General features: G+C 44.8%; 2 protein-coding genes across 7 annotated transcripts in view; one reads left to right on the top strand and one right to left on the bottom strand.

Moving 5' to 3' along the window:
- The window catches only part of EXD1 (exonuclease 3'-5' domain containing 1), a 44,285-nt gene extending 29,244 nt beyond the window's left edge, over positions 1-15,041 (bottom strand). For 2 of the 6 annotated variants that reach the window (XM_032176231.2, XM_058427887.1), the window contains exons 1-6: positions 14,752-15,031; positions 10,072-10,257; positions 7,913-7,981; positions 4,604-4,661; positions 4,175-4,302; positions 1,469-1,527 (exon numbers count right to left, since the gene is read on the bottom strand). In XM_032176231.2, the coding sequence (XP_032032122.1) occupies positions 1,469-1,527; positions 4,175-4,302; positions 4,604-4,661; positions 7,913-7,981; positions 10,072-10,204 (447 nt within the window). In that variant the 5' untranslated portion in view covers positions 10,205-10,257; positions 14,752-15,031. Of the gene's footprint in view, positions 1-1,468; positions 1,528-4,174; positions 4,308-4,603; positions 4,662-7,912; positions 7,982-10,071; positions 10,258-14,751 lie in introns of those variants that run through there. The other 4 variants (XM_058427885.1, XM_058427886.1, XM_058427888.1 and 1 more) reach the window with 4 other exon arrangements.
- Positions 15,042-15,420: 379 nt separating this feature from the next.
- Positions 15,421-23,442, top strand: part of CHP1 (calcineurin like EF-hand protein 1) — a 48,108-nt gene continuing 40,086 nt past the window's right edge. The window contains exon 1 of the mRNA XM_032175756.2: positions 15,421-15,719. Coding sequence (XP_032031647.1) covers positions 15,653-15,719 — 67 coding nt within the window. The 5' untranslated portion in view covers positions 15,421-15,652. The remainder of the gene's footprint in view (positions 15,720-23,442) is intronic.

Here is a 23,442-nt window from a genome sequence, read left to right as displayed (position 1 = left end):
CCCACTAGGATGGCTATACTCAAAATTACAGATAAGTGTTGGCAAGGATGTAAAGAAATTGGAACGGCTGGGCGCGGTGGCTTACTTCTGTAGTCCCAGCATTTTGGGAGGCTGAGGCGGGCGGATCATGAGGTCAGGAGATCGAGACCACCCTGGCTAACACGGTGAAACCCCGTCTCTACTAGAAATATAAAAAAAAAAATAAGCCGGGCATGGTGGTGGGCGCCTGTAGTCCCAGCTACTCGGGAGGCTGAGGCAGGAGAATGGTGTGAACCTAGGAGGCGGAGCTTGCAGTGAGCTGAGATGGCGCCACTGCACTCCAGCCTGGGCGACAGAGTGAGACTCCCTCTCAAAAATAAATAAATAAATAAATAAATAAATAAATAAATAAATAAGAAATTGGAACCCTCACAGACTGCTGATATAAATGTAAAATAGTGTAACAGCTTTGGAAAAAAGTCTGGCCATTCCTCAAAAAAGTTAAACACAGAGTTACCATATGATCTAGCAATTTCACTCCTAGGTAACTATCCAAGAGAAATAAAATCATCCACACAGAAACTTGTCCATGAATGTTCATAGTAGCATTATTCACAATAACCACAAAGAAGAAACAACCCAAATGTCCATCAAATGGTGAATGGATAAATAAAATGTAGTATATCCATACAATAGAATATGATTTGGCGGCTAACTGTGGTGGCTTACACCTCTAATTCCAGCACTTTGGGAAGCCGAGGCAGGTGGATTGCTTGAGCCCAGTAGTTTGAGACCAGCCTAGGCAACATAACGAGATGTTGTCTCTACAAAAAATATAAAAGAATTAGCTAGGTGTTGTGGCACATGCTGTAGTCTCAACTACTTGGGAGGCTAAGGTGGGAGGATTGCTTGAGCCCAGGAGGTCCAGGCTGCAGTGAACTCTGATTGTGCCACTGCACTCCAATCTGGGTGACAGAGCAAGACCCCGTCTCAAAAAATTTTTTTTTAATTTATAAGGAATATTATTTGGCAATAAAAATAAGTGAAATACTGATAGAAGCTACAATGTGGATGAACCTTGAAAACATTATGCTAAGTAAACAAAGCCTGTCAAAAAAACTATGTATTGGCTGGGCGCGGTGGCTCACGCTTGTAATCCCAGCACTTTGGGAGGCCGAGGCGGGCGGATCACGAGGTCAGGAGATCGAGACCACAGTGAAACCCCGTCTCTACTAAAAATACAAAAAATTAGCCGGGCGTGGTGGCGGGCGCCTGTAGTCCCAGCTACACGGGAGGCTGAGGCAGGAGAAGGGTGTGAACCCAGGAGACGGAGCTTGCAGTGAGCCGAGATTGCTCCACTGCACTCCAGCCTGGGCGACAGAGTGAGACTCCATCTCAAAAAGAAAATAAATAAAGAAATAAATTTACGAGACACAGACATGATACCTACATACAGGCAATACTAGTAATGATTGAGGACAATACTTACCGCAGCACCAAACTTCTGCTGGAATTGATTAATGACTGTGTATGTCACCTCCTCTTTCTCTACAGGACAAGGATTGCATTAAATATATTTCTCTTCCTCAGCAACAGAATAGCCTTCCCACTAATTTTGGCCATACTTATATATTCCTACTGTATTGCAACTCAAATGTCTAATGTTATTTCATTATCACCTGCATTAGCCCATCAAACAGTGAACACTAATTAACATCTTCTTTGTCAAATGAAAATAAACAAAAGCCCCACCAATGACAATCTTATAAACTGAACTGTCTACATGTCCTGTGATAATCCAGTAATGTTTCCTCCTCATAGGTTTATATCTTGAATATTTCAAGGCATACACTTTTTTTTTTTTTTTTTTTTTTTAGACAGAGTTTTGCTCTCGTTGCCCAGGCTTGAGTACAATGGCACAATCTCGGCTCACTGCAACCTCTGTCTCCTGGTTTCAAGCAATTCTCCTGCCTCGGCCTCCTGAGTAGCTGGGATTACAGGCGCCCGCCACCAGGCCCGGCTAATGTTTGTATTTTTAGTAGAGACAGGGTTTTGCCATGTTAGCCAGGCTGGTCTCGAACTCCTGACCTCAGGCAATCCACCTGCCTCGACCTCCCAAAGTGCTGGGATTACAGGCGTGAGCCACGGCGCCTGGCCAAAATTTTTTAATATTTTATTTAAATTGAGATGGGGTTGCCGGGCGCGGTGGCTCACGCTTGTAATCCCAGCACTTTGGGAGGCCAAGGCGGGCGGATCACGAGGTCAAAAGATCGAGACCACGGTGAAACCCCGTCTCTACTAAAAATACAAAAAATTAGCCGGGCGTGGCGGCGGGCGCCTGTAGTCATGACTGAGCTTGCCCACTGCACTCACCTGGGGACAGACCGTCAAAAAAAAAAAAAAAAAAAAAAAATGGGGTTTCACCAACTTCTGGGCTCAGGCAGTCTGCACAATCCGCCCACCTGAGCCCCCTGAAGTGCTGGGATTACAGGCATGAGCCACCATGCCTGGCCTTATTTTATTTTTTTTTATAGAGATGGGGTTCCACTATTTTGCCCAGGCTGGTCTTGAACCCCTGGCCTCAAGCAATCCTCCCACCTTGGCCTCCCTAAGTGCTGGGATTACAGGCGTGAGCCACTGTGCCTGGCCTTGTTTTGTTTTTAATGAAAAAAAAAAAAAGAACCCCAAAACCCTACAACGGCTTCTCCTCTCATTTCAGAGTAAAAGTTTAAGTCCCAGTTGGTTGCAGTGGTTCATGCCTGTAATCCCAGCACTTTGGGATGCTGAGGCGGGCGGATCACAAGGTCAGGAGTTTGAGATCAGCCTGGCTAACATGGTGAAAACCCACCTCTACTAAAAATACAAAAATTAGCCAGGCGCAGTGGCACGCGCCTGTAGTCCCAGCTACTCAGGAGGATGAGGCAGGAGAATCATTTATACCTGGGAGGTGGAGGTTGCAGTGAGCCGAGATCGTGCCACTGCACTCCAGCCTGGGTGACAGAGCAAGACTCCATCTCAAAAAAAAAAAAAAAAAAAATTAGCCGGGCGTGGTGGCACATGCTTGTAATCCCAGCTACTCAGGAGGCTGAGGCAGGAGAATCACTTGAACCTGGGAGGTGGAGGTTGCAGTGAACCAAGATCATGCCACTGCACTCCAGCCTGGGGGATAGAGCGAGACTCTGTCTCCAGAAAAAAAAAGTTTTAAGTCCCCACAAAGCTCTACGAACTCCTCTTTGACTCACCGGTCCCATCTCATCTACTGCTTCTCTCCCTGCTCCAGCTGCTCTGATCTCCTTGCTGTTCCTTCAAGATCCTGGTACGTTCCTATCTCAGTAGTGTCTTTGTTTTTTGTTTTTTGTTTTTTTTCAGCCTAAAGCACATTTCCCCAAGATATCCTGAAAGCTTGATCCCTAACCTCCTTCAGGCCTTTACGCAAATGTTATTTCAGCAAGGCTTGTCTTGGATACCCTAAAACTGCAAAACCACCCTCCCTACATACTACTTCTCTTCCTTTTTTTTCCTCCTTAGCATTTGGCACTATTACAGTATATATTTTACTTATTTATCTTATTTAGCATCTGTTTGCTGCTCAGTAAGGGGAGGGATACCATACTTCAGAATCCCCAGTGAATGAGTGTGCCCCAATAATTATAAGTACACACACAGTATGTACTCAGTTATTAAATAAATGAATCACAATATTTTATCTTAATTCAGAACTCAGAAGCAATGGCTCAGCTTAGGATTCTGTAGAGCATCTTGATTCAGGGTTACATCAACTCTAAACAGTAAAGAGAGTCTAGTTGAATTTGACTGACTTGGTTCAAAAAAAAAAAAAGAGACAGCCTAGAAAATTCAGAGCCTCGGCTGGGCGCAGTGGCTCATGCCTGTAATCACGACACTTTTGGAGGCCAAGGCGGGTGGATCACCTGAGGTCGGGAGTTCGAGACCAGCCTGATCAACATGGAGAAACTCCATCTCTACTAAAAATACAAAATTAGCTGGGCGTGGTGGCGCATGCCTGTAATCGCAGCTACTATGGAGGCAGAGGCAGGATAATTGCTTGAACCCAGGAGGCGGAGGTTGCAGTGAGCCGAGATCACGCCATTGCACTGCAGCCTGGGCAACAAGAGCGAAACTCCATCTCAAAAAAAAAAAAGAAAAAAAAAAGAAAATTCAGAGCCCCTATATTCACCTGATGGGCTGTACTTGAGGTCATTCAGCAGAGAGGTAGTTGGTGTTTCAGGGGCAGGAGAAGCAGGCTTACATACACTTAGGTCTTCAACTTTCATTTTCTCCATCTGGGTTCTTTCTGCGTGTAGACTATCCTTACAAGAAACAACACTTGGGTGAACTTATTCTTTGTTGTTGACACCAAAAACAGATTTTGCCACTCATTAACGTTAAGGACAGTGGTCCTTCATCAACTAGAGGACCCATTCATCCACTGCTGACATTGACTTGAGGGCGCTATCTAACAATGGAAGAAAACACCTATATATTTCTTCTCATTTCTATTTCCTTATGCGAAGGAATTAAGTAGCTGGTGAATTAGAGTTAAGACTTTCTACCCTAATGTGCACATTTGGGAAACATCATAATTAAGAAAATTATTCCATCTTACCTAACAGAAGATGCTTTTGCTCTCACTGAGCCTTGTTCCACTTCATCTAGTAGTTCCACTGTAAAATAACCAAATGGCTTCCAACACAGTTTCCAATCAGAAGTCAATTAACTACTCCACTACCCACACACCCCTAGTTTAACCATGTACTGCAAACAATAATTGGAAATGACATGTTAGTCCATAGAGGCTTTTACTGGCCAGTAATAAATACAACAGAAGAGACCATCTAAAGTACCAAAGACTCTCAACATTCTATCCCTACAAAGCTTCTTGGTTATTTGGAAGGATTAGGAACCTTTCTATACAACCCCTTCACCCTTTTTGTTCTAGGGTACCTTTGTGGTCATTCAAGTTAGTTCTAGAGATTTCTTTCCCACTCATCCCAATCCTAATGCACCTTCCCTCACATGGGTGCTGTTTGAGGGTTTTCCTTTTTTTTTTTTTTTTTGTGAGATGAAGTCTCGCACTGTCGCCTAGGCTGGAGTGCAGGGGTGCGATCTCAGCTCACTGCAACCTCCACCTCCCAGGTTCAAGCAATACTCCTGCCTCAGCCTCCCAAATCCCATGCCTGGGACTACAGGCATGTACCACCACACACAGCTAACTTTTGTATTTTTAGTAGAGACGGGGTTTCACCATTGTGGCCAGGATGGTCTAGATCTCTTGACCTCTTGATCCGCTCACCTCAGCCTCCCTAAGTGCGGGGATTACAGGCATGAGCCACCACATCTGGCCTCGTTTAGGTACTTTTCAAGCAAAAAGCCCCTATGTTTCAAAAGTCTCTTTTCTCTGTACTATCTAGAAGTATTGAATCTGGAGCAGAGAAAAGGTAAAATTGACTGAAAAATGCTGATTACCCATTATTATCCTTCATCTTGACAATTCTTTTTTTTTTTTTTTTGAGACGGAGTCTTGCTCTGTTGCCCAGGCTGGAGTGCAGTGGCGCAGTCTCGGCTCACTGCAAGCTCCGCCTCCCAGATTCACGCCATTCTCCTGCCTCAGCCTCTCCAAGTAGCTGGGACTACAGGCGCCCGCCACCACACCCGGCTAATTTTTTTTTTTTTTGTATTTTTAGTAGAGACGGGGTTTCACTGTGGTCTCGATCTCCTGACCTCGTGATCTGCCCGCCTCGGCCTCCCAAAGTGCTGGGATTACAAGCGTGAGCCACTGCACCCGGCCATCTTGACAATTCTTACCCAAGGTACTTTTGGGGAAGACTCCTCCGTGGTTGATTGGGCCACAGGGCAAAGAAAGAAATGACTATCCTTTACGCTTAAAAATTATGAACAAAGCTTATAATCCCAGCATTCTGGGAAGCTGAGGCAGGCAGATCACCTGAGGTCAGGAGTTCGAGACCAGCCTGGCCAACATGGCGAAACTCTGTGTCTCTACCAAAAAAATACAAAAATTGGGCTGGGTGCAGTGGCTCACGCCTGTAATCCCAGCACTTTGGGAGGCCGAGGGGGGCGAATCATTTGAGGTCAGGAGTTTGAGACCAACCTAGCCAACATGGTGAAACCCCGTTTCTACTAAAAATACAAAAAAATTAGCTGGGTGTGGTGGCACACACCTGTAATCCCAGCTCCTGGGGAGGATGAGGCAGGAGAATTGCTTGAAACCCAAAGGCAAAGGTTGCAGTGAGACAAGATCGTACCACTGCACTCCAGCCTTAGCGACAGAGTGAGAATCCGTATCAAAAAAAAAAATTATGAACGAAGGACAAATCCTGGAGAAGAATTTAGGAGTCGATGAACTCCGTGCGTACAGATCACAAAGCCGGTCAGCCATCAGCCTCCTGAGTTGGGGAGATGATAGCAGTGATTCCTTCACTTCTCTCTACAAACCCATTCACAGCCTAGCTTTCTCCAATCCAGAGCTCTGTTTCACTTCAAAGGCTGATAGTGAAAACACAATTAAGAATTCCAACTACCACCACTATCCCTGCCATTATAAAAGAATATTCAAGGGACAGAGTGTTCATGACAGCGTACTCAATGAGAAAGAAATAGGTAGCTGTCCAGACTTGTATTCCCTGAAGTGGCTCTGGATTGGCAGTCATTAATTTGGTGAGATTTTCATTTCCTCCTAAATGCTCGTTTTCTCACAAAGCAAAGCAATCTTTCAAGCAGTAGTAAACTCTCATTCCTTTCTTCAGATCTGCCCCAGAGTGAGAGATGCACAGTCCTAAGAGGTCCCAGAGCTCTCATTCCTCCAGCCCTTCTATCCAGCTCCTGATCTGTACTCCTCCTTAAAGGGCAGAAGCAGAAAGTTCCTGAGTCCTTCTTGCTTTCTCTTATCCTACTTGATATGTATGAAGCACACTGATGAGCTTCTACAGCTACTCTTTCAGGCAAACAATTGTACTTACTCTTGCTAAATGGTTTGTGCTAGCAGAAATAAAAAATAAGGCTGCTTCCTGCCATTCCAAAATCCGAAAAGCTCTGAAAACCAAGATTTTGTTGTAACTCTTGGTGAAAAAGCTTGACCAGATATGCTATTTATGGTCCGATTTTATTCCACTTAGTATGACTGTCCACCCATTTTTCTGGAGAAATGTGTTGTATTATAGAGTACTGCCCAGACTTTCTGGAGGTGTTATGTAATATGAACAGTATATACTCCGTTACATTTTCCAAAATTCCAGAACAATTCTTGATTCTGAGACATTTGGCCCCAAGGTTTTGGATGAGGAATTGTGAATGGACTGTGAATTTTAAGGAGCTTGCTTAGCAAGACAATCCCTTCCTGTTCACATTCCTAACTGCCTGCTGGTCCGAGTCCCTAGTGATAAGCACCAGCAGACCTGACATTATAAAACCAAAATGATGGCCGGGCGCGGTGGCTCACGCTTGTAATCCCAGCACTTTGGGAGGCCGAGGCGGGCGGATCACGAGGTCAGGGGATCGAGACCACGGTGAAACCCCGTCTCTACTAAAAATACAAAAAAAAATAGCCGGGCGTGGTGGCGGGCGCCTGTAGTCCCAGCTACTCGGAGAGGCTGAGGCAGGAGAATGGCGTGAACCCGGGAGGTGGAGCTTGCAGTGAGCCGAGATTGCGCCACTGCACTCCAGCCTGGGCGACAGAGCGAGACTCCGTCTCAAAAAAAAAAAAAATAAAAAATAAAACCAAAATGATTATAATTCTATAAGACTATTTTACTCATAGAGTACCCACAGAAGCAGTAAGAAGGATCAATTCTCAAATACCAACTTTAAGAATCCATAAGTGCAACATTAAGGCAAGACAATTTCAAATATTGGAATGAAATCTCAGTACTAGCATTTTCAAGGAACATGGGGGTCTCACCATTCACAATCTCATGCCCAAAAAACAACTTCACTCCTGGGACACTTCGACCTGTCTCCACATTCTTCACTGTTACAGAAAACAATTCATTCAGTTAATTAAAATATTTTCCTAAAACTCTAAGAAAATATGATGCCTCTCAAAATTTCCCAAGTCTGAGTTGTATTTAAGAAAAAACAAAACTCCAAAAAAATCTCCAAATCTTCCCCCAAGGAATGAAGAGTCAATAATAAATGACAAAGCTATGACCTTTAAACAAGTAGTATAAAAAAACAAGGGAAACCCCATTAAGGTCCAGGAGAAACTAAAAAGGATAGTACACTGAATTTAAAATTCTCCTGAGAATATTCTAAGGCCTTTGGGGTTAAGAACTGTCTATTAATTATATTTCTATTTATTTTTACTCCACTTAACTCCAGAAAAAAAATTTAAGGCAGCCTGCAACTTTTTTTTTTTTTTTTTTTTTTTTTTTTTTGAGATGGAGTCTCGTTCTGTCGTGCAGGCTGCAGTGCTGTAGTGCGATCTCGGCTCACTGCAACTTCCGCCTCCCAGGTTCAAGCGATTCTCCTGCCTCAGCCTCCCGAGTAGCTCAGACTATAGGCACGAGCCACCATGTTTTATATTTTAGTAGAGATGGGGTTTCACCGTGTTAGCCAGGATGGGCTCGATCTCCTGACCTCGTGATCCGCTTGCCTCGGCCTCCCAAAGTGCTGGGATTACAGATGTGAGCCACTGCACCTGGCCAAGGCAGCCCACAACTTCTAGTGTCCACACCCTGCTTCATGTCATGCTACACACTCAAAAGTACTATCAAGGACAACGATCCAAATCCTGGCTCTCCTATGAGGAGATAAGGGAGTTAGGAGAAGGTGAGATGCCATGTCCACAATGTTCTGCCGTTTTCCTAGATGGAAGTGTTCATAGCAGCTGTCTTTTTCCACACCTCTCAGCAATCCAAATAATTGAGTTCCATCCTCACTATTCCACTGAATATATTCCTACCAGGGTCAAAGATCACCAACTACTTATTTGTCACATCCAAAAAAATGTTTTGCAACCTTATCTTCCTTGACTTTTCTGCAACCTTTGACAATACTGTTCTCTCACTTCTTTTTAACTCCTGGCCTCAAGTGATCCTCCCACCTCAGCCTCCCAAAGTACTGGGATTACAGGTGTGAGTCACCATGCCCAGCCTTCTCTTCTTTCTTTAGTTATAGGACATCATGTTTAGTTCTTTTCCTACTAATTACCTAGAGCTACCATATTGAGCACCCACTCTGAGCCAGGCATCATGCTATTTCCCTACGCTTAATTTTCCAGTAACGCCGGGCGCGGTGGCTCACGCTTGTAATCCCAGCACTTTGGGAGGCCGAGGCGGGCGGATCACGAGGTCAGGAGATCGAGACCACAGTGAAACCCCGTCTCTACTAAAAATACAAAAAAATTACCCAGGCGTGGTGGCGGGCGCTTGTAGTCCCAGCTCCTCGGAGAGGCTGAGAGGCAGAAGAATGGCATGAACCCGGAAGGCAGAGCTTGCAGTGAGCCGAGATTGCACCACTGCACTCCAGCCTGGGCGACAGAGCGAGACTCCATCTCAAAAAAAAAAAAAAAAAAGAAAATTCCTGCTATCATGTCAAAAGAAAATTCCTGCTATCATGTCAAAATTCCTGCTATCATGACAAACCAGGCCCAGCATGGTGGCTCACGCCTGTAATCCCAGCACTTTGGGAGGCCGAGGCAGGCAGATCACAAGGCCAGGAGATCAAGACCATCCTGGCTAACACGGTGGAACCCCATCTCTACTAAAAATACAAAAAAATTAGTCGGGCGTGGTGGCGGGCACATGTAGTCCCAGCTACTCGGAGAGGCTGAGGCAGGAGAATGGTGTGAACCCGGGAGGTGGAGCTTGCAGTGAGCCATGATCGCGTCACTGCACTCCAGCCTGGACGACAGAGCGAGACTCCGTCTCAAAAAAAAAAGTAGGGACAAACCAGCATATGCAGTCACATTGTTCTGTTTGGGAAAACAATATTCTAACCTTCCTCCCACACTTTCCCTAAAATAGGAATAATGCCACCCTCCCAATCACTAATGGAGCCCAGTGAAACTCAATCACTAATCTCTTAAAAGGCTGAACATTATGAGAAATAGAACAAGACCTTTCTTCAGGACAACAGTCTTATTAGGGTCAACATGCTGAAGCACACCCTCGAAGACGCCACAGAGCAATGTGAGTTTCACCCTCTTCCACAAAATCTGGCTGAGGAAATGGTAGTCACTGCTGGGGTCCATGCTAATTGATTCCAAAAGCCGTCTTCAAATAATCTTCTTTAAGCATCCAAACACTTGAAAATTAATAAAGAGATCTATGAATTTTAAAGGATTTTTTGGGAGTAAAGTTATTTTCCCTTTCCCTGTATCTGTAATGGACAAGAATAAAATCTGAATAATTCAGTTTTGTTCATCTTTTTGGAACGATGAGAAAAGGATCATTGCAAGCACCAACTCTCATACATAGGAAACTGAAAACTATAAGAAATTGGGCAAATTAGGCTTGGCTTCTTTGTTTATAAAATGGGCATGATATCATCTTTCCTTCCTTAGCTAAATGGAAGAAGCAGAACATTTAGAGGCTTTTTAACGGCACATTTATACATCATTATAACAAAAAAATGAAAAGAGCAAATAAAAAAAATGGACATACATAGAAATATGTGCCAATACATGTTGCAATAAATTGTTTAGGGCAGCATAACTACCTGAGCTCCTATTTTTTATAATTGTGGTTGAGAATTTAAGGGCATGGTAATTTTTACCAAAACTGAAGCTGATAATTTTAAGTAAAGCAACTAAATTTACCCTTTACTTAGGAATTAAAGGAAATCAAGGCAAGTAGGACAATAGTGGTACATTGGGAAAAGAACTTTTCTTTCAACTTGTATTGAATGAATTGAATTTTAGAGACTGTTTCCCATAACTTGGGTCTATGCTATCCTATTAATTTTTATGTCTAGGTAGTTGAAATGTTCCACTTTTTAAAAATTTTCTGTCCTATGACAGTTCAATGCTAAAGGTATTTTAAAATAAAAGCCAAATTGGCCGGGCGCGGTGGCTCATGCCTGTAATCCCACCACTTTGGGAGGCCGAGGCGGGCGGATCATCTGAGGTTGGGAGTTCAAGACCAGCCTGACCAACATGGAGAAACCCCATCTTTACTAAAAATACAAAATTAGCCGGGCGTGGTGGCACATGCCTGTAATCCCAGCTATTCAGGAAGGCTGAGGCAGGAGAATCACTTGAACCTGGGAGGCAGAGGTTGCAGTGAGCCAAGATTTAGAGATCGTGCCACTGCACTCTAGCCTAGGCGGCAGAGCAACACTCTGTCTCAAAAAAAAAAAAACAAAAAAAAACATTACAACCATATAGAAATGTACAAAGTAAAGAAAAAATGTACTAAGAAATATTATTCATAGTGGGTACTCACCACTGGGTTCAGTGGCTCATGCCAGTAATCCTAGCACTTTGGGAGGCCAAGACGGGCAGATCATCTGAGGTCAGGAGTTCGAGACCAGCCTGACCAACATGATGAAACCCCGTCTCTATTAAAAACACAAAAATTAGCCAGCTGTAGTGACGTACGCCTGTAATCCTAGCTACTCAGGAGGCTGAGGCAGGAGAATCACTTGAACCCAGGAGGTGGAGGTTGCAGTGAGCCAAGATCGTGCCATTGCACTCCAGCCTGGGAGACAAGAGTGAAACTGTCTCAAAAAACAAAACAAAACAAAACAAAAGAAGCAGGTACTCTTACATTCTTTACCATAATACAGTAATTTTTTTAAAGTTATTTTAGAACTATTCCGTTATTTAGATGTCCTTGTATTTAGAAACTTAGAGAAATATTCCATAGATTTTTAAATTTATTTATTTATTTATTTATTTATTTATTTATTTATTTATTTATTTTTGAGACAGAGTCTCGCTGTGTCACCCGGGCACCCAGGCTGGAGTGCAGTGGCGCAATCTCGGCTCACTGCAAGCTCCGCCTCCCGGGTTCACGCCATTCTCCTGCCTCAGCCTCTCCGAGTAGCTGGGACTACAGGCGCCCGCCACCACGCCCGGCTAATTTTTTTGTATTTTTAGTAGAGACGGGGTTTCACAGTGGTCTCGATCTCCTGACCTCGTGATCCACCCGCCTCGGCCTCCCAAAGTGCTGGGATTACAAGCGTGAGCCACCGCGCCCGGCCTAGATTTTTAAATTTAAAAGCTGCATACTTTTGCCACACTAGGAAAATTCAACCAGTGAATTTTGCAATTTAACCATAAAAACACTGATGAAATAACTAGAGCCTAAGTCAACTAGGAAGAAGGTGAGATGTTATATACAATTTTCAGTCAAATAAATAACCTACATTTTTACATTTTAAGGTCTATCAAGTGCTTAAACAAATATTACTTGATACAACAACCATAACCTAATTTACAAATGAAGAAACTGAAGTTTAGAAGGTTAAGACACCTGCCCAAAGTCACACAGCTAGAAGGTAATGCAATCTGAACTAAGACCAGGCCTCTAGGGTAGGATGTTTGTAGTTTAGTGCAAGACCAAGTGTTACGCATCCAGACAGAACATAAAACAAGTCATCAGAGAGTCTAAGAAAAACCATTCTTTTTTTTTCTTTTTTTTTTTTTTTTTTAGACGGAGTCTTGCTCTGTCCCCCAGGCTGCTGGAGTGCAGTGGCGCGATCTCGGCTCACTGCAAGCTCCGCCTCCCGGGTTCACGCCATTCTCCTGCCTCAGCCTCCCGAGTAGCTGGGACTACAGGCGCCTGCCAACACGCCCGGCCAATTTTTTGTATTTTTAGTAGAGACGGGGTTTCACCGTGTTCGCCAGGATGGTCTCGATCTCCTGACCTCGTGATCCGCCCGCCTCGGCCTCCCAAAGTGCTGGGATTACAGGCTTGAGCCACCGTGCCCGGCCAAGAAAAACCATTCTTTAAGTTAATCCAACAAGCAAAAGGAGATTTTTTTAAAGAAAAATACATAAAACTGAAAAAAAAAACAGCCCTTAATAGAGGCAAACATTATTTTTATTTTATTTTTGAGATGGAGCCTCACTCTGTCGCCAGGCTGGAGTGCAGTAGCTCTATCTCGGCTCACTGCAACCTCTGCCTCCCGGGTTCAAGCAATTTATACTTTTAAGAGGTACCCAAGAAAGAAAAATTTGTGAAACGCCTGGAAAATAAGAGAATTAGAGAAACATTAAAGAAAAAAAAATTAAAGTCAGAAAAAAACACTAACATGAAGCAAAGAAAGCTTTGACTGGAGACAGCTGCAAACGGTAAGATTCAAGATTAGGAAGGAAAAAAGTAAGGTCAGCATCAAGAGATGGGCTTCAAGGCTGACTGAGAAAAGGGACATTCATGGGGCTGACAAAATTTTCCTATCACACCCATATTCCAACATACAAAGCAGCTCCAGTGATTTAGCTCTTACATGGGCATATCCAAAATGTTACTGAATATAAACGACAACATCACTAGGTTAGACAAGTGCACACCAATCATAAAAATAACTCTAAGGCCGGGCACGGTGACTCACACCTGTAATCCCAACACTTTGGGAGGCCGAGGCAGGTGGATCACCTGAGTTCTGGAGTTTGAGACCCGCCTAGCCAATATGGTGAAACCCTGTCTCTACCAAAAATACAAAAATTAGCTGGGCGTGGTGGCACGCGCCTGTAATCCCAGCTACTCAGGAGGCTGAGGCATGATAATTCCTTGAACCCGCCTGGAGATTCCAGTGAGCCGAAATTGCACAGTGATCAGGCCATTGCACTCCAGCCCGGGACTCTGTCGCAAAAAAAAAAACAAGCCAGGTGCGGTGGCTCACGCCTGTAATCACAGCACTTTGGGAGGCCGAAGCGGGCGGATCTCCTGAGTTGGAGACCAGCCTGACCAACATGGAGAAGCCCTGTCTCTACTAAAAATACAAAATTAGCTGGACCTGGTGACGCATAGGCCTGTAACCCCAGTTACTCGGGAGGCTGAGGCAGGAGAATTGCTTGAAACCGGGAGGCGTTAGTTTCGGTGAGCTGAGATGGTGCCTTTGCACTTCAGCCTGGGCAACAAGAGCAAAAACTCCGTCTCAAACAAACAAAACTCTAGTTCTTCAAACCAGAACCTCAGCTTGCAAGGAACGTGTGGGGCCTCAGGCTAAGCTGTAAAGCCTTAGGTAACATTTAAAACTAGTAACCTAAGTTGACCTGGGAAAGCTTGCTCAGACAAAAATATCCTGGTACTTAGGTACTAACAGCGGTCAGAATTCGGTTCTTCCATATCTTATATGTGTTCTAACCAAACAGGTGTGAAGGGGTAAGGCAGGTGAAGCAGTAAGAACTGATTCGCCTGAAAGTAGGCACTAATTTAATGGGTGGCTTTTACTTTTTTTTTTTTTTTCTTTTTTTGAGACGGAGTCCTGCTCTGTCACCCAGGCTGGAGAGCAATGCCGCGATCTCGGCTCACTGCAACCTCCGCCTCCTGGGTTCAAGCGATTCTCCTGCCTCAGCCTCCCGAGTAGCTGGGATTACAGGCATGTGCCACCACACCCGGCTAATTTTGTATTTTTAGTAGAGAAGGGGTTTCTCCGTATTGGTCAGGCTGGTCTCGAACTCCCGACCTCAGGTGATCTGCCCGCCTCGGCCTCCCAAAGTGCTGGGATTACAGGTGTGAGCCACTACGCCCGGCCTACCTTTTTAATCAAAACAAACAATACACCATGAGAATAAAATGCAAAATTTCTCATTTTTAAGACAAAATAAGGAACTTCAAATAAATGGCGGACCATAAGCTAGGAATTCACTGTCCTCCATCGTTAGGGCTTTTTCCTCCGAAGCAAGTTTGGGAAATCTGGATCCTAATTTCAGCCAAGTGGTGAGTTCCTCCAACTTCAGTCTAGAACTAAAAGAAGAGGGGCTGCAATGAAGGAAGAAGTCTCGGGACGCTCCACGCCACCCGGCGGCGGTTATCAAATCACAGGCTGAAAACCTGGAGAAACGTCCGCGACGCCGGGAACCCACGTCGCAGAGGCAACGCCCGCCTGGCCCAACGTCCAGTCTCGTCTGTTTCCCGAGGAGCCAATCAGCACGCGGCCCCGAGGCCGGCTCCCCAGCGCCCCCTGCGGCCGGGAGGGGGACGGCAGCCAGGAAAGATGAGCGCGTGCAGTCCCCGAGGGGCACACCCTAGGGTTCCCCCCTACGCGAAGTTTCTCTCCGCAATCCGTGCCACCTATCGAGTAGGATTCCTAGTGTTCTATTCCTGTGAGAAAACGTAGGCTACGCTGCCTGCCGCAGGTTAGTTTGTTGTAAAACTGTTGGTCAATGAAGTTGCCCTTTTAATTGCGTCGTTAGCGACCGAGTGGCATCGCCCCTTTAAGGCCGGTGGCAGTTGCGGTTCCGGGGGCGGGGTCCGTCTTCAGCAGGACTTGGGCTGGAGCTGGGCTGATTCATTCGGGGCTGGAACTCGAACGCTGACGTCTGCTTCTGAGCCGGGCGCTGCCTCGCGCCTGATTGGCGGGTCCTCGGGGCCGCCCTCCCCAGCGCACCACCCCTGCGTTCCCTCCCGGGTCCGCAGTGGAAACACTGCCCTCTCCCTTCTTGACCCCTAGCCCTTCCTTCCCTCCCTCCTTCCCTCCTGTCGCCGTCTCTTCTGGCGCCGCTGCTCCCGGAGGAGCTCCCGGCACGGCGATGGGTTCTCGGGCCTCCACGTTACTGCGGGACGAAGAGCTCGAGGAGATCAAGAAGGAGACCGGCTGTGAGTTCGGGTTGGGGGTGGGAACGCCGGGCGCCTCAGGCTGGCCTCAGAACAGAGGGCGGCTGTCGCTAAGGTCTGGAGCTCGGGTGCCTGTGAGGTTGGGGGGTCCTGGGCAGCCTCCAGGTTTGGGGACCGAGAGCTAGAAGACCTGTTCTTCCCGCTGCAGCTTCCTGGAGCGGGGCTTTAGCTACTGTGGGGCTGTCCTTCCCTTCAAAATCGGGAGTCTTGATCACTCGTAGAGCGTCGACGCCCCCCTTTTCTGCCCCCTGCCCATCAAAGTCCCCGAACTCCTTTCCTTTCTGTTGCCTCGCACCACCCTTCCCTATGAAGAGGAATCCTGAACAGTAGGTAAAGCCCGAGAAGCAAACTCAGGAACTCGAGATGGATTCTGTAGAAAATCCGTTTCTGGGCAAGGACCTAAAACCTCTGACAACTATGGGAAATTACAAACAAGTTCTTGTCACAAATTGGGAAAACCACCCAGAAAGCAAGACCGTGTAGTAAGGCTTTGGGAGACATGACCCGATGCCTGGAGACCTTTAAACAATCAGGGGTCTCGGATTGTGAGACTTCTTTCAATCTGAACTTTTAGGGAAAAAAACACAGATACTGTGACCGCCAGTTTACTTACACTAGGATACTTGCTCTCCTAATCTCATATATATATTCATTTCTACTATGCTGGTGTACTTTTTTATTCGCTATTGAAATTGGATGTGCTCCAAAAATCTCCGTGTGAATTTGTACTAGGAACGGATTTTTTTTTTTGAAACGGAGTCTCCCTCTGTCGCCCAGGCTGGAGTGCAGTGGCGTGATCTCAGCACACTGCAACTTCCGCCTCCCAGGTTCAAGCAATTCTCCTGCCTCAGCCTCCCAAGTAGCTGGGAGTACAGGTGCCTGCCACCACGCTTGGCTAATTTTTGTATTTTTGGTAGAGACGGGGGTTTCACTATGTTGGCCCGGCTGGCCTCGAACTCCTGACCTCAAGTGATCCACCTGCCTGGGCCTCCCAAAGTGCTGGGATTACAGGTGTGAGCCACCGTGCCCTGCAGAACTGATTTTTTTTTTTTTTTATAGTCCAGTCTCTTCCTCATCAGTCTGAACAAAGGAGCAAAAGGACTTGGGATTCTGAAGCTCTGTAAAATACCATCATAACTTTGAATAGTCCTTGATAATGCAATGTATGATACAACTGTATTGATGCATACAATATTTTATCTTTTCAGTAAACCTTTATGATTCTTGTTGAGTTAATGAGTGATGTAGCACCTGAGCTCTGTCTCTTCATCATACCTGTCTTTGATAATGACATGACCAGTAACTCACTCAGGGGCCCATATGCAGATAGTACTGAGGAGTGCTATGGGGAACTATAGAATTTTTCAGGCCTGTTTAAGTGCTGTTCTCTGCTTTGTGACAAGTTCAACTTTCTGGAGTTTTCAAGTTGGAAGGGATGTTACCTAGCTAGCCCCATCCCTTTCTGGACTGGTTTGCTTCTTTCAGCCTCTCCTAAAATATGGCCCTTAAGCCTCTCTGTAAAGACCTTTAATGATGATAACCTCTCCACCTACCAAGGCAGTCCTTTTCACGATTTTGAATGACCCAAAGGAGTTAGCTCTTTATAATTTGCAGTACTTGTTTGGCCACTGACTTACTCCGACCTTAGGAGTGGAGATGCAAGCAGTTTGGATTCAGCAAGCATTTTACTACATTTTGTGGCCATAACTTCTGGCCACATTTGTAATTAGAACTACTTTAGGTCTAGGGTGACACCGAATTAAAGTATTTGTGTTAAAGAGTCACATGGAGAAATAAGCAGAATCAAAGAGAAATAAATAGAGTCACGTAATGAGAAAGTGTAAACCATAGTGAAGATGCAAAAAGCCATTTTTGCTTCAGAATGAAGAAAGCAGTAATCCCATTCTGGTTTATATACATTTGACCAAATGGAAATGGCCTGGATGGGATATTTTTACCATGTGGCTTGTGGACAAACAACTAAGTGCTCATGGAAAAGCTGTTTTCCCCATTGCCAAAGAGTGAGTCACTTGTGCGGGAGATTCTCTCCACAACCAGTGCAAATGTATGTATTGAGCCAGAATGCTTAGTGAAACAAGTGCTTAGTGACTTTTTACAGTGTCTGTTCAGTACTGTGCTAGGTACTCAGAGCAGATGGTGACAAAAAACACCCACAACCTGGTTGGGGAGATAAGCCCAAGAGAGTTAAGATTAGCATCATGACATAAGAAAGCTGAGATTGTGTGGCATCCACCTTCAGAAATTAGGGAAGAGAGAGTCCTTGTGGGCTGTCCTCTTGGAGGACAGGAATTGGGCCTTGATACATGGATGGAGTAGATTTGGATAGATTAACCTAGAGCATTTTGGGTGACTTCCAGGAGACATCCCCCCTGAGCCTGCTACAAAGTCATTCCTCTGCCCTGGGAACCATCAGTTTATCCAAATAGTGTCCATCATCCGAGTTGTTTTTCTTTTTCTTTATTTTAGAGACAGGGTCTTTGCTCTGTCGCCCAGGCTGGACTGCAGTGGCTTGAGCATAGCTCACTGCAAGCCTTGAACTCCTGGGCTTAAGTCATCCTCCCACTTCAGCGTCCCAAGTAGCTAGGACTACAGGCACATACCACCATGCTTAGCTGATTTTTATTTTTATCTTTTGTAGAGATGGAGTCTTGTTATTTTGTCAAGGCTGGTCATGAACTCCTGGCCTCAAGTGATTCTTAGGCCACTTCAGCCTCCCAAAGCACTGGGATTACAGGTGTGAGCCACTGCGCCAGGCCCAGAGTTGTTTTTTCAAGGAGTAATTTGGTATGATGCAAAAGATTTTGAAGAATAAAAACAGATATCTGGAGTGGGTAGAGAGGTGGAATTTGTCCCATTTTCATCTGCCTTTTCTTCTATGAAGAATTTGGAAAACTATCTATCAGAAGCACTTTAAGAACAATTATAAGACATTTTACTACTTCCTTTGCCAGTACAAAATGTAACATAATTGAGGAATACTAACTTTATATTCAGTGCAAAAGCTATGCATTGGAATTTGATGATTATATTTAACCATATTTTTTGTAAATTTAAAGAGATTAGAATTTATACATGACTAGATTAGCTGGTATTTGATATTTAATGAATAACAGTAAGTGTTTGGAAAAGTAATTCTGGATAAGAATTACCTGTGAGCCTCAGTTTCATCATCTGTAAAATTAGAATAATAGTAGTGCCTACTTTACAGGATTCTTACGACAATTAAATGAGATGAATTATGTAAACTACTTAGAATAGTGTCTGGTATAATAAACTTCATGTGAGTGTTATTATTTTGAACCATAGTTAACAATCATCTTATTGGGAAAATACCATTTGCATGTACTAGTTATAAAAACTATGTGTAGGGCTATATCACTGGGGAGGTGACAGCATTTTATACTTCTTTTTGTAGTGGACATTTGATTAGGAATTAAGTACAGATGTTTTGCCAATTCTAAGGAAATAAAATTTTTAAAGGAGTTTTTAACAGTTTATGAAACTGTTATCATGTTGTAACAGGAATTGTCTAAGAAATGCTTTCTATTGGCATAAGATATTTGCTAAATTGTCTTTGTTCTACTGCCTTCTTTCAGACTTCTGCATTTTCATAAAGCTTATTTGAAAAAAAAGGTGTAATTGGGGATGAAGCCACAAATGTCTTAGGAGTTTCTGTAATCTTCACCCTTAATTCACTTAATTGTAGCAATAAGCTGGCTGTGAATTACTTAAAACTTTATGAGGCCAGGTGCAGTGGCTCACACCTGTAGTTCCAGCACTTTGGGACGCCAAGGTGGGCAGATCGCTTGAGCCCAGGAGTTCAAGACCAGCCTGGGCAACATAGGGAAACACCATCTCTACAAAAAAATAAATTTTTAAAAAATTAGCTGGACATGATGAAGCGTGCCTGCAGTCCCAGCTACTCAGGAGGCTGAGGTGGGAGGATTGCTTAGGCAGGAGGTCAAGGCTGCAGTGAGCCATGTTCGTGCCACTGCACTCTGGCCTGGGAGAAACAGACCCTGTCTCAAAAAAACAAAAACAAACAACAACAACAAAAACACCTTGATAAACAATTCATGCCATTCAAGTAGTAATGAATGCAGATTATTTTTAGTCTCTACCTTTTGGTATGTGTCATGTGGTACAGGAAGGGTGTTGAACAGGTTTAGGAAGTAAGTTGCACAGGTTGGTAAGGTTTTGTTTGTTTGAAAGAGTGTAGTAATGATAGAGTTCTAACAGAGTACAAGCCTGGCAAAAGCAATTGCTTGAGAACAATTTCATGGCTAGAATGTAAGTAGAAATTCAACTTCAGGTTTCTCATGCCTCCAAATGTAGGACCCTTCACAGCCCTCACCAGCCTGAAGGTTCTGTCACTTCAGAAAACCGGGCTGTCATTTGCCTCCTATTGAAATGGAAATGCACAGATAACTAACACCTTTAACTGGTTTTGGGTTAAGTGATTTGTAAAGCTTTGTACTTTTTGAGTTCTAGTGCAAAGTTTTATTCTCATTTGTTGCCATAAAGGGGTAAGAAGCAACTATTTGTCAGTTAGAGAGGGCATTATGGGAAAGAGACCCTAAGAACTTTTTTTTTTTTGAGACAGGGTCTCACTCTATTGCCCAGGCTGGAGTGCAGTGGTGCAGTCATAGCTCATTGCAGCCTCAAACTCCTGGCCTCAAATGATCCTTCCACCCTAGCCTTTCAAAGTACTGGGATTATAGATGTGAGCCACTGTGCCCAGCAACTACCTGATTTTTAATTTTTGTTTATTTACTTTTTTCAGACAGGGTCTTGCTCTGTCATCCAGGCTGGAGTGCAATGGCATGATCACGGCTCACTGCAACCTCAAGCTCCTGGGCTCAAGCAATCCTCCCAGCTCAGCCTCCTGAGTAGCTGGGACTACAGGCACATGCCACCATGCCTGGCTAATTTTTTAATTTTTTGTAGAGATAGAGTTTCACCATGTTCCCCAGGCTGGTCTCGAACTCCTGAGTTCAGGTGGTCTGCTCATTCCGGTCCCCCAAAGTGCTGCAATTGCAGAGGTGAGCCACTGGCCAGGAACTTTTTTGCGGGGGCAAGGAGGGGATGGTTGTCCAGAGCATAGAGTAGTTGGAGGTTTATTCATTCAGAAGATAATTGACCCCAGCAGCAGCTGCAAAGATATAAGCTTTATTTTTGTAAATTTCTGGATAAACCATTTGAAAGTTGCAGGTATTGGAACTCTTCACCCCTTCATACTTCTGCATGTATCCCTTAAGTATTGGGATGGTTTTTACGTAACCACGATACTATTATCACAGCTAAGAAAGTTGATAATACTTCTTAATATTATCTTTTTTTTTTTTTTTTTTTTTGAGATAGAGTCTTGCTCTTGTTGCCTAGGCTGGAGTGCAGTGACTCGATCTTAGCTCACTGCAACCTCTGCCTCCCGGGTTCAAGCAATTCTCTTGCCTCAGCTTTCCAAGTAGCTGGGATTACAGGTGCCTGCCACCAGGCCCGGCTAATTTTTTGTATTTTTAGTAGAGACGGGGTTTCGCCATGTTGGCCAGGCTGGTCTCGAACTCCTGACCTCAGGTGATCCACCCACTTCAGCCTCCCAAAGTGCTGGGATTACAGGCGTGAGCCACCGCACCCAGTCCCTTTTTTTCTTTTTCTTTTTCTTTTTCTTTGGGATTCACCCGTTAGCCAGGATGGTCTCGATCTCCTGACCTTGATCCGCCCACCTCGGCCTCCAAAGTGTGGTTACAGGTTGACCATTGAGATGGAGTTTCACTTTTGTCGCCCAGGCTGGAGTGCAGTGGTGCGATCTCAGCTTACTGCAACCTCTGCCTCCTGGCTTCAAGTGATTCTCCTGCCTCAGCTTCCCAAGTAGCTGGGATTACAGGCATGTGCCACCACGCCTGGCTAATTGTTTTTATTTTTAGTAGAGACTAAAGGTTTCACCATGTTGGCCAGGCTGGTCTCGAACTCCTAACCTCAGATGATCTGCCCGCCTCAGCCTTCCAAACGGCTAGGATTATAGGCGTGAGCCACCTTAATATTATCTATCATTCACTTCCTATTCAAATTTCTCCAATTATAAGAAGGTAGATTTTGTTTTATATAATGTTTTAAAATCTCTCTTAATCCCTAAGAGACTAGTCCATGGCTTGAAGTCTTCACGTCAGGGCGGAATGTTAAGGTGTAGTGTGTTCCGGGAAGTGCAGGCTTCAACTTTCCTTTATGTAGAGCTACCTTTAGCTGTACTTGTAATCTTAACGTAGGTTATCAGTCTGTTCTTCTGCATTAAGATTTGGAATAAAGGCAAGGACAAAATAAGTTTTTCTTTTCTTTTTTTTTGAGATGGAGTCTCGTTCTGTCGCCAGGCTGGAGTGCAGTGGCGCAATCCTGCCTCCCGGGTTCAAGGGATTCTCCTGCCTCAGCCTCCAGAGTAGCTGGGACTATAGGCGTGTGCCACCATGCCCAGCTAATTTTTGTATTTTTAGTAGAGATGGGTTTTCCCCATGTTGGCCAGGATGGTCTTGATCTCTTGACCTCGTAATCCACCCACCTCCCAAAAGTGCCGGGATTACAGGCGTGAGCCACCATGCCTGGCCCTCCAAAATAACTTTTTCTGACTCCCTTTTTGTTTTTATTCTTTCCTCTGCCACTTCTGCTTCGCACTTCTCTGAAATGCCTTCCTCCTCTTTGCACAATGCAGTGATGATAGAAAAATTTCAGCAAGGTTAACAGGGTCTTTTTTTTGTTTTTTTTGGTGTGTGTTTTTTTTTGAGACAGGGTCTTATTCTGTCACCCAGGTTGGAGTGGAAGGGTGTGATCATAGTTCACTGCAACCTTGAACTCCTGGGCTGAAACAGTCCTTCTGCCTCTGCCTCCTAAGTAGCTGGGCGTACAGGAATGCGCCACCATGCCCAGCTAATGATTGATTGATTGATTGTAGAGACGAGGTCTTGCTTTGTTGCCCAGGCTAGTTTTGAACTGGCCTTTCGTCAAGGGATCCTCCCACTTTAGCCTCCCAAAGTGCTAGGGTTACAGGCATGAGCCACTGCCCTCAGCCAAACAGGGTCTTTTAAATAATCTTTTAACAATTTAAAATGATTATATACCCATACCAGTGGAGAAAAAATACAGCTTCATTCAAGACATGTTTATAGCAGGGCACAGTGGCTCACGCCTGTAATCCCAGCACTATAGGGTGGCTGAGGCGGGTGGATCACGAGGTCAGGAGATCAAGATCATCCTGGCTAATGCGGTGAAACCCCGTCTCTACTAAAAATACAAAAAAAAAAAAAAAAAAAATTAGCCAGGCGTGGTGGCAGGCGCCTGTAGTCGCAGCTACTCAGGAGGCTGAGGCAGGAGAATGGCCTGAACCTGGGAGGCAGAGTTTGCAGTGAGCCAAGATCGCGCCACTGCACTCCATCCTGGGTAACAAAGGGAGTCTCCATCTCAAAAAAAAAAAAGACACGTTTATATGCACGGCCTTCTCTGAAAATAACTGAACTCCTGATATTTCCTTTGGGTTACCAAGAATTGTGCAGGTTTTGGGCACCTATCTGACTAGCTTAGAGCCTTCTGGGGAACATACTTCACTGGAAACATGATCTGCCTTCATTCACACCAGTTCCAATACCTTTCTACACATGGATGCTGTAGCTCCTTTATAGGTAGATTGGGATTGTTCTGA

The sequence above is a fragment of the Hylobates moloch genome, unplaced genomic scaffold (genome assembly GCF_009828535.3).
Source record: "Hylobates moloch isolate HMO894 unplaced genomic scaffold, HMol_V3 SCAFFOLD_14, whole genome shotgun sequence".
Classification (NCBI taxonomy): domain Eukaryota; kingdom Metazoa; phylum Chordata; class Mammalia; order Primates; family Hylobatidae; genus Hylobates; species Hylobates moloch.
Note: the sequence above shows the minus strand (reverse complement) of the source record. Positions and strands in the feature narration are given on the sequence as shown.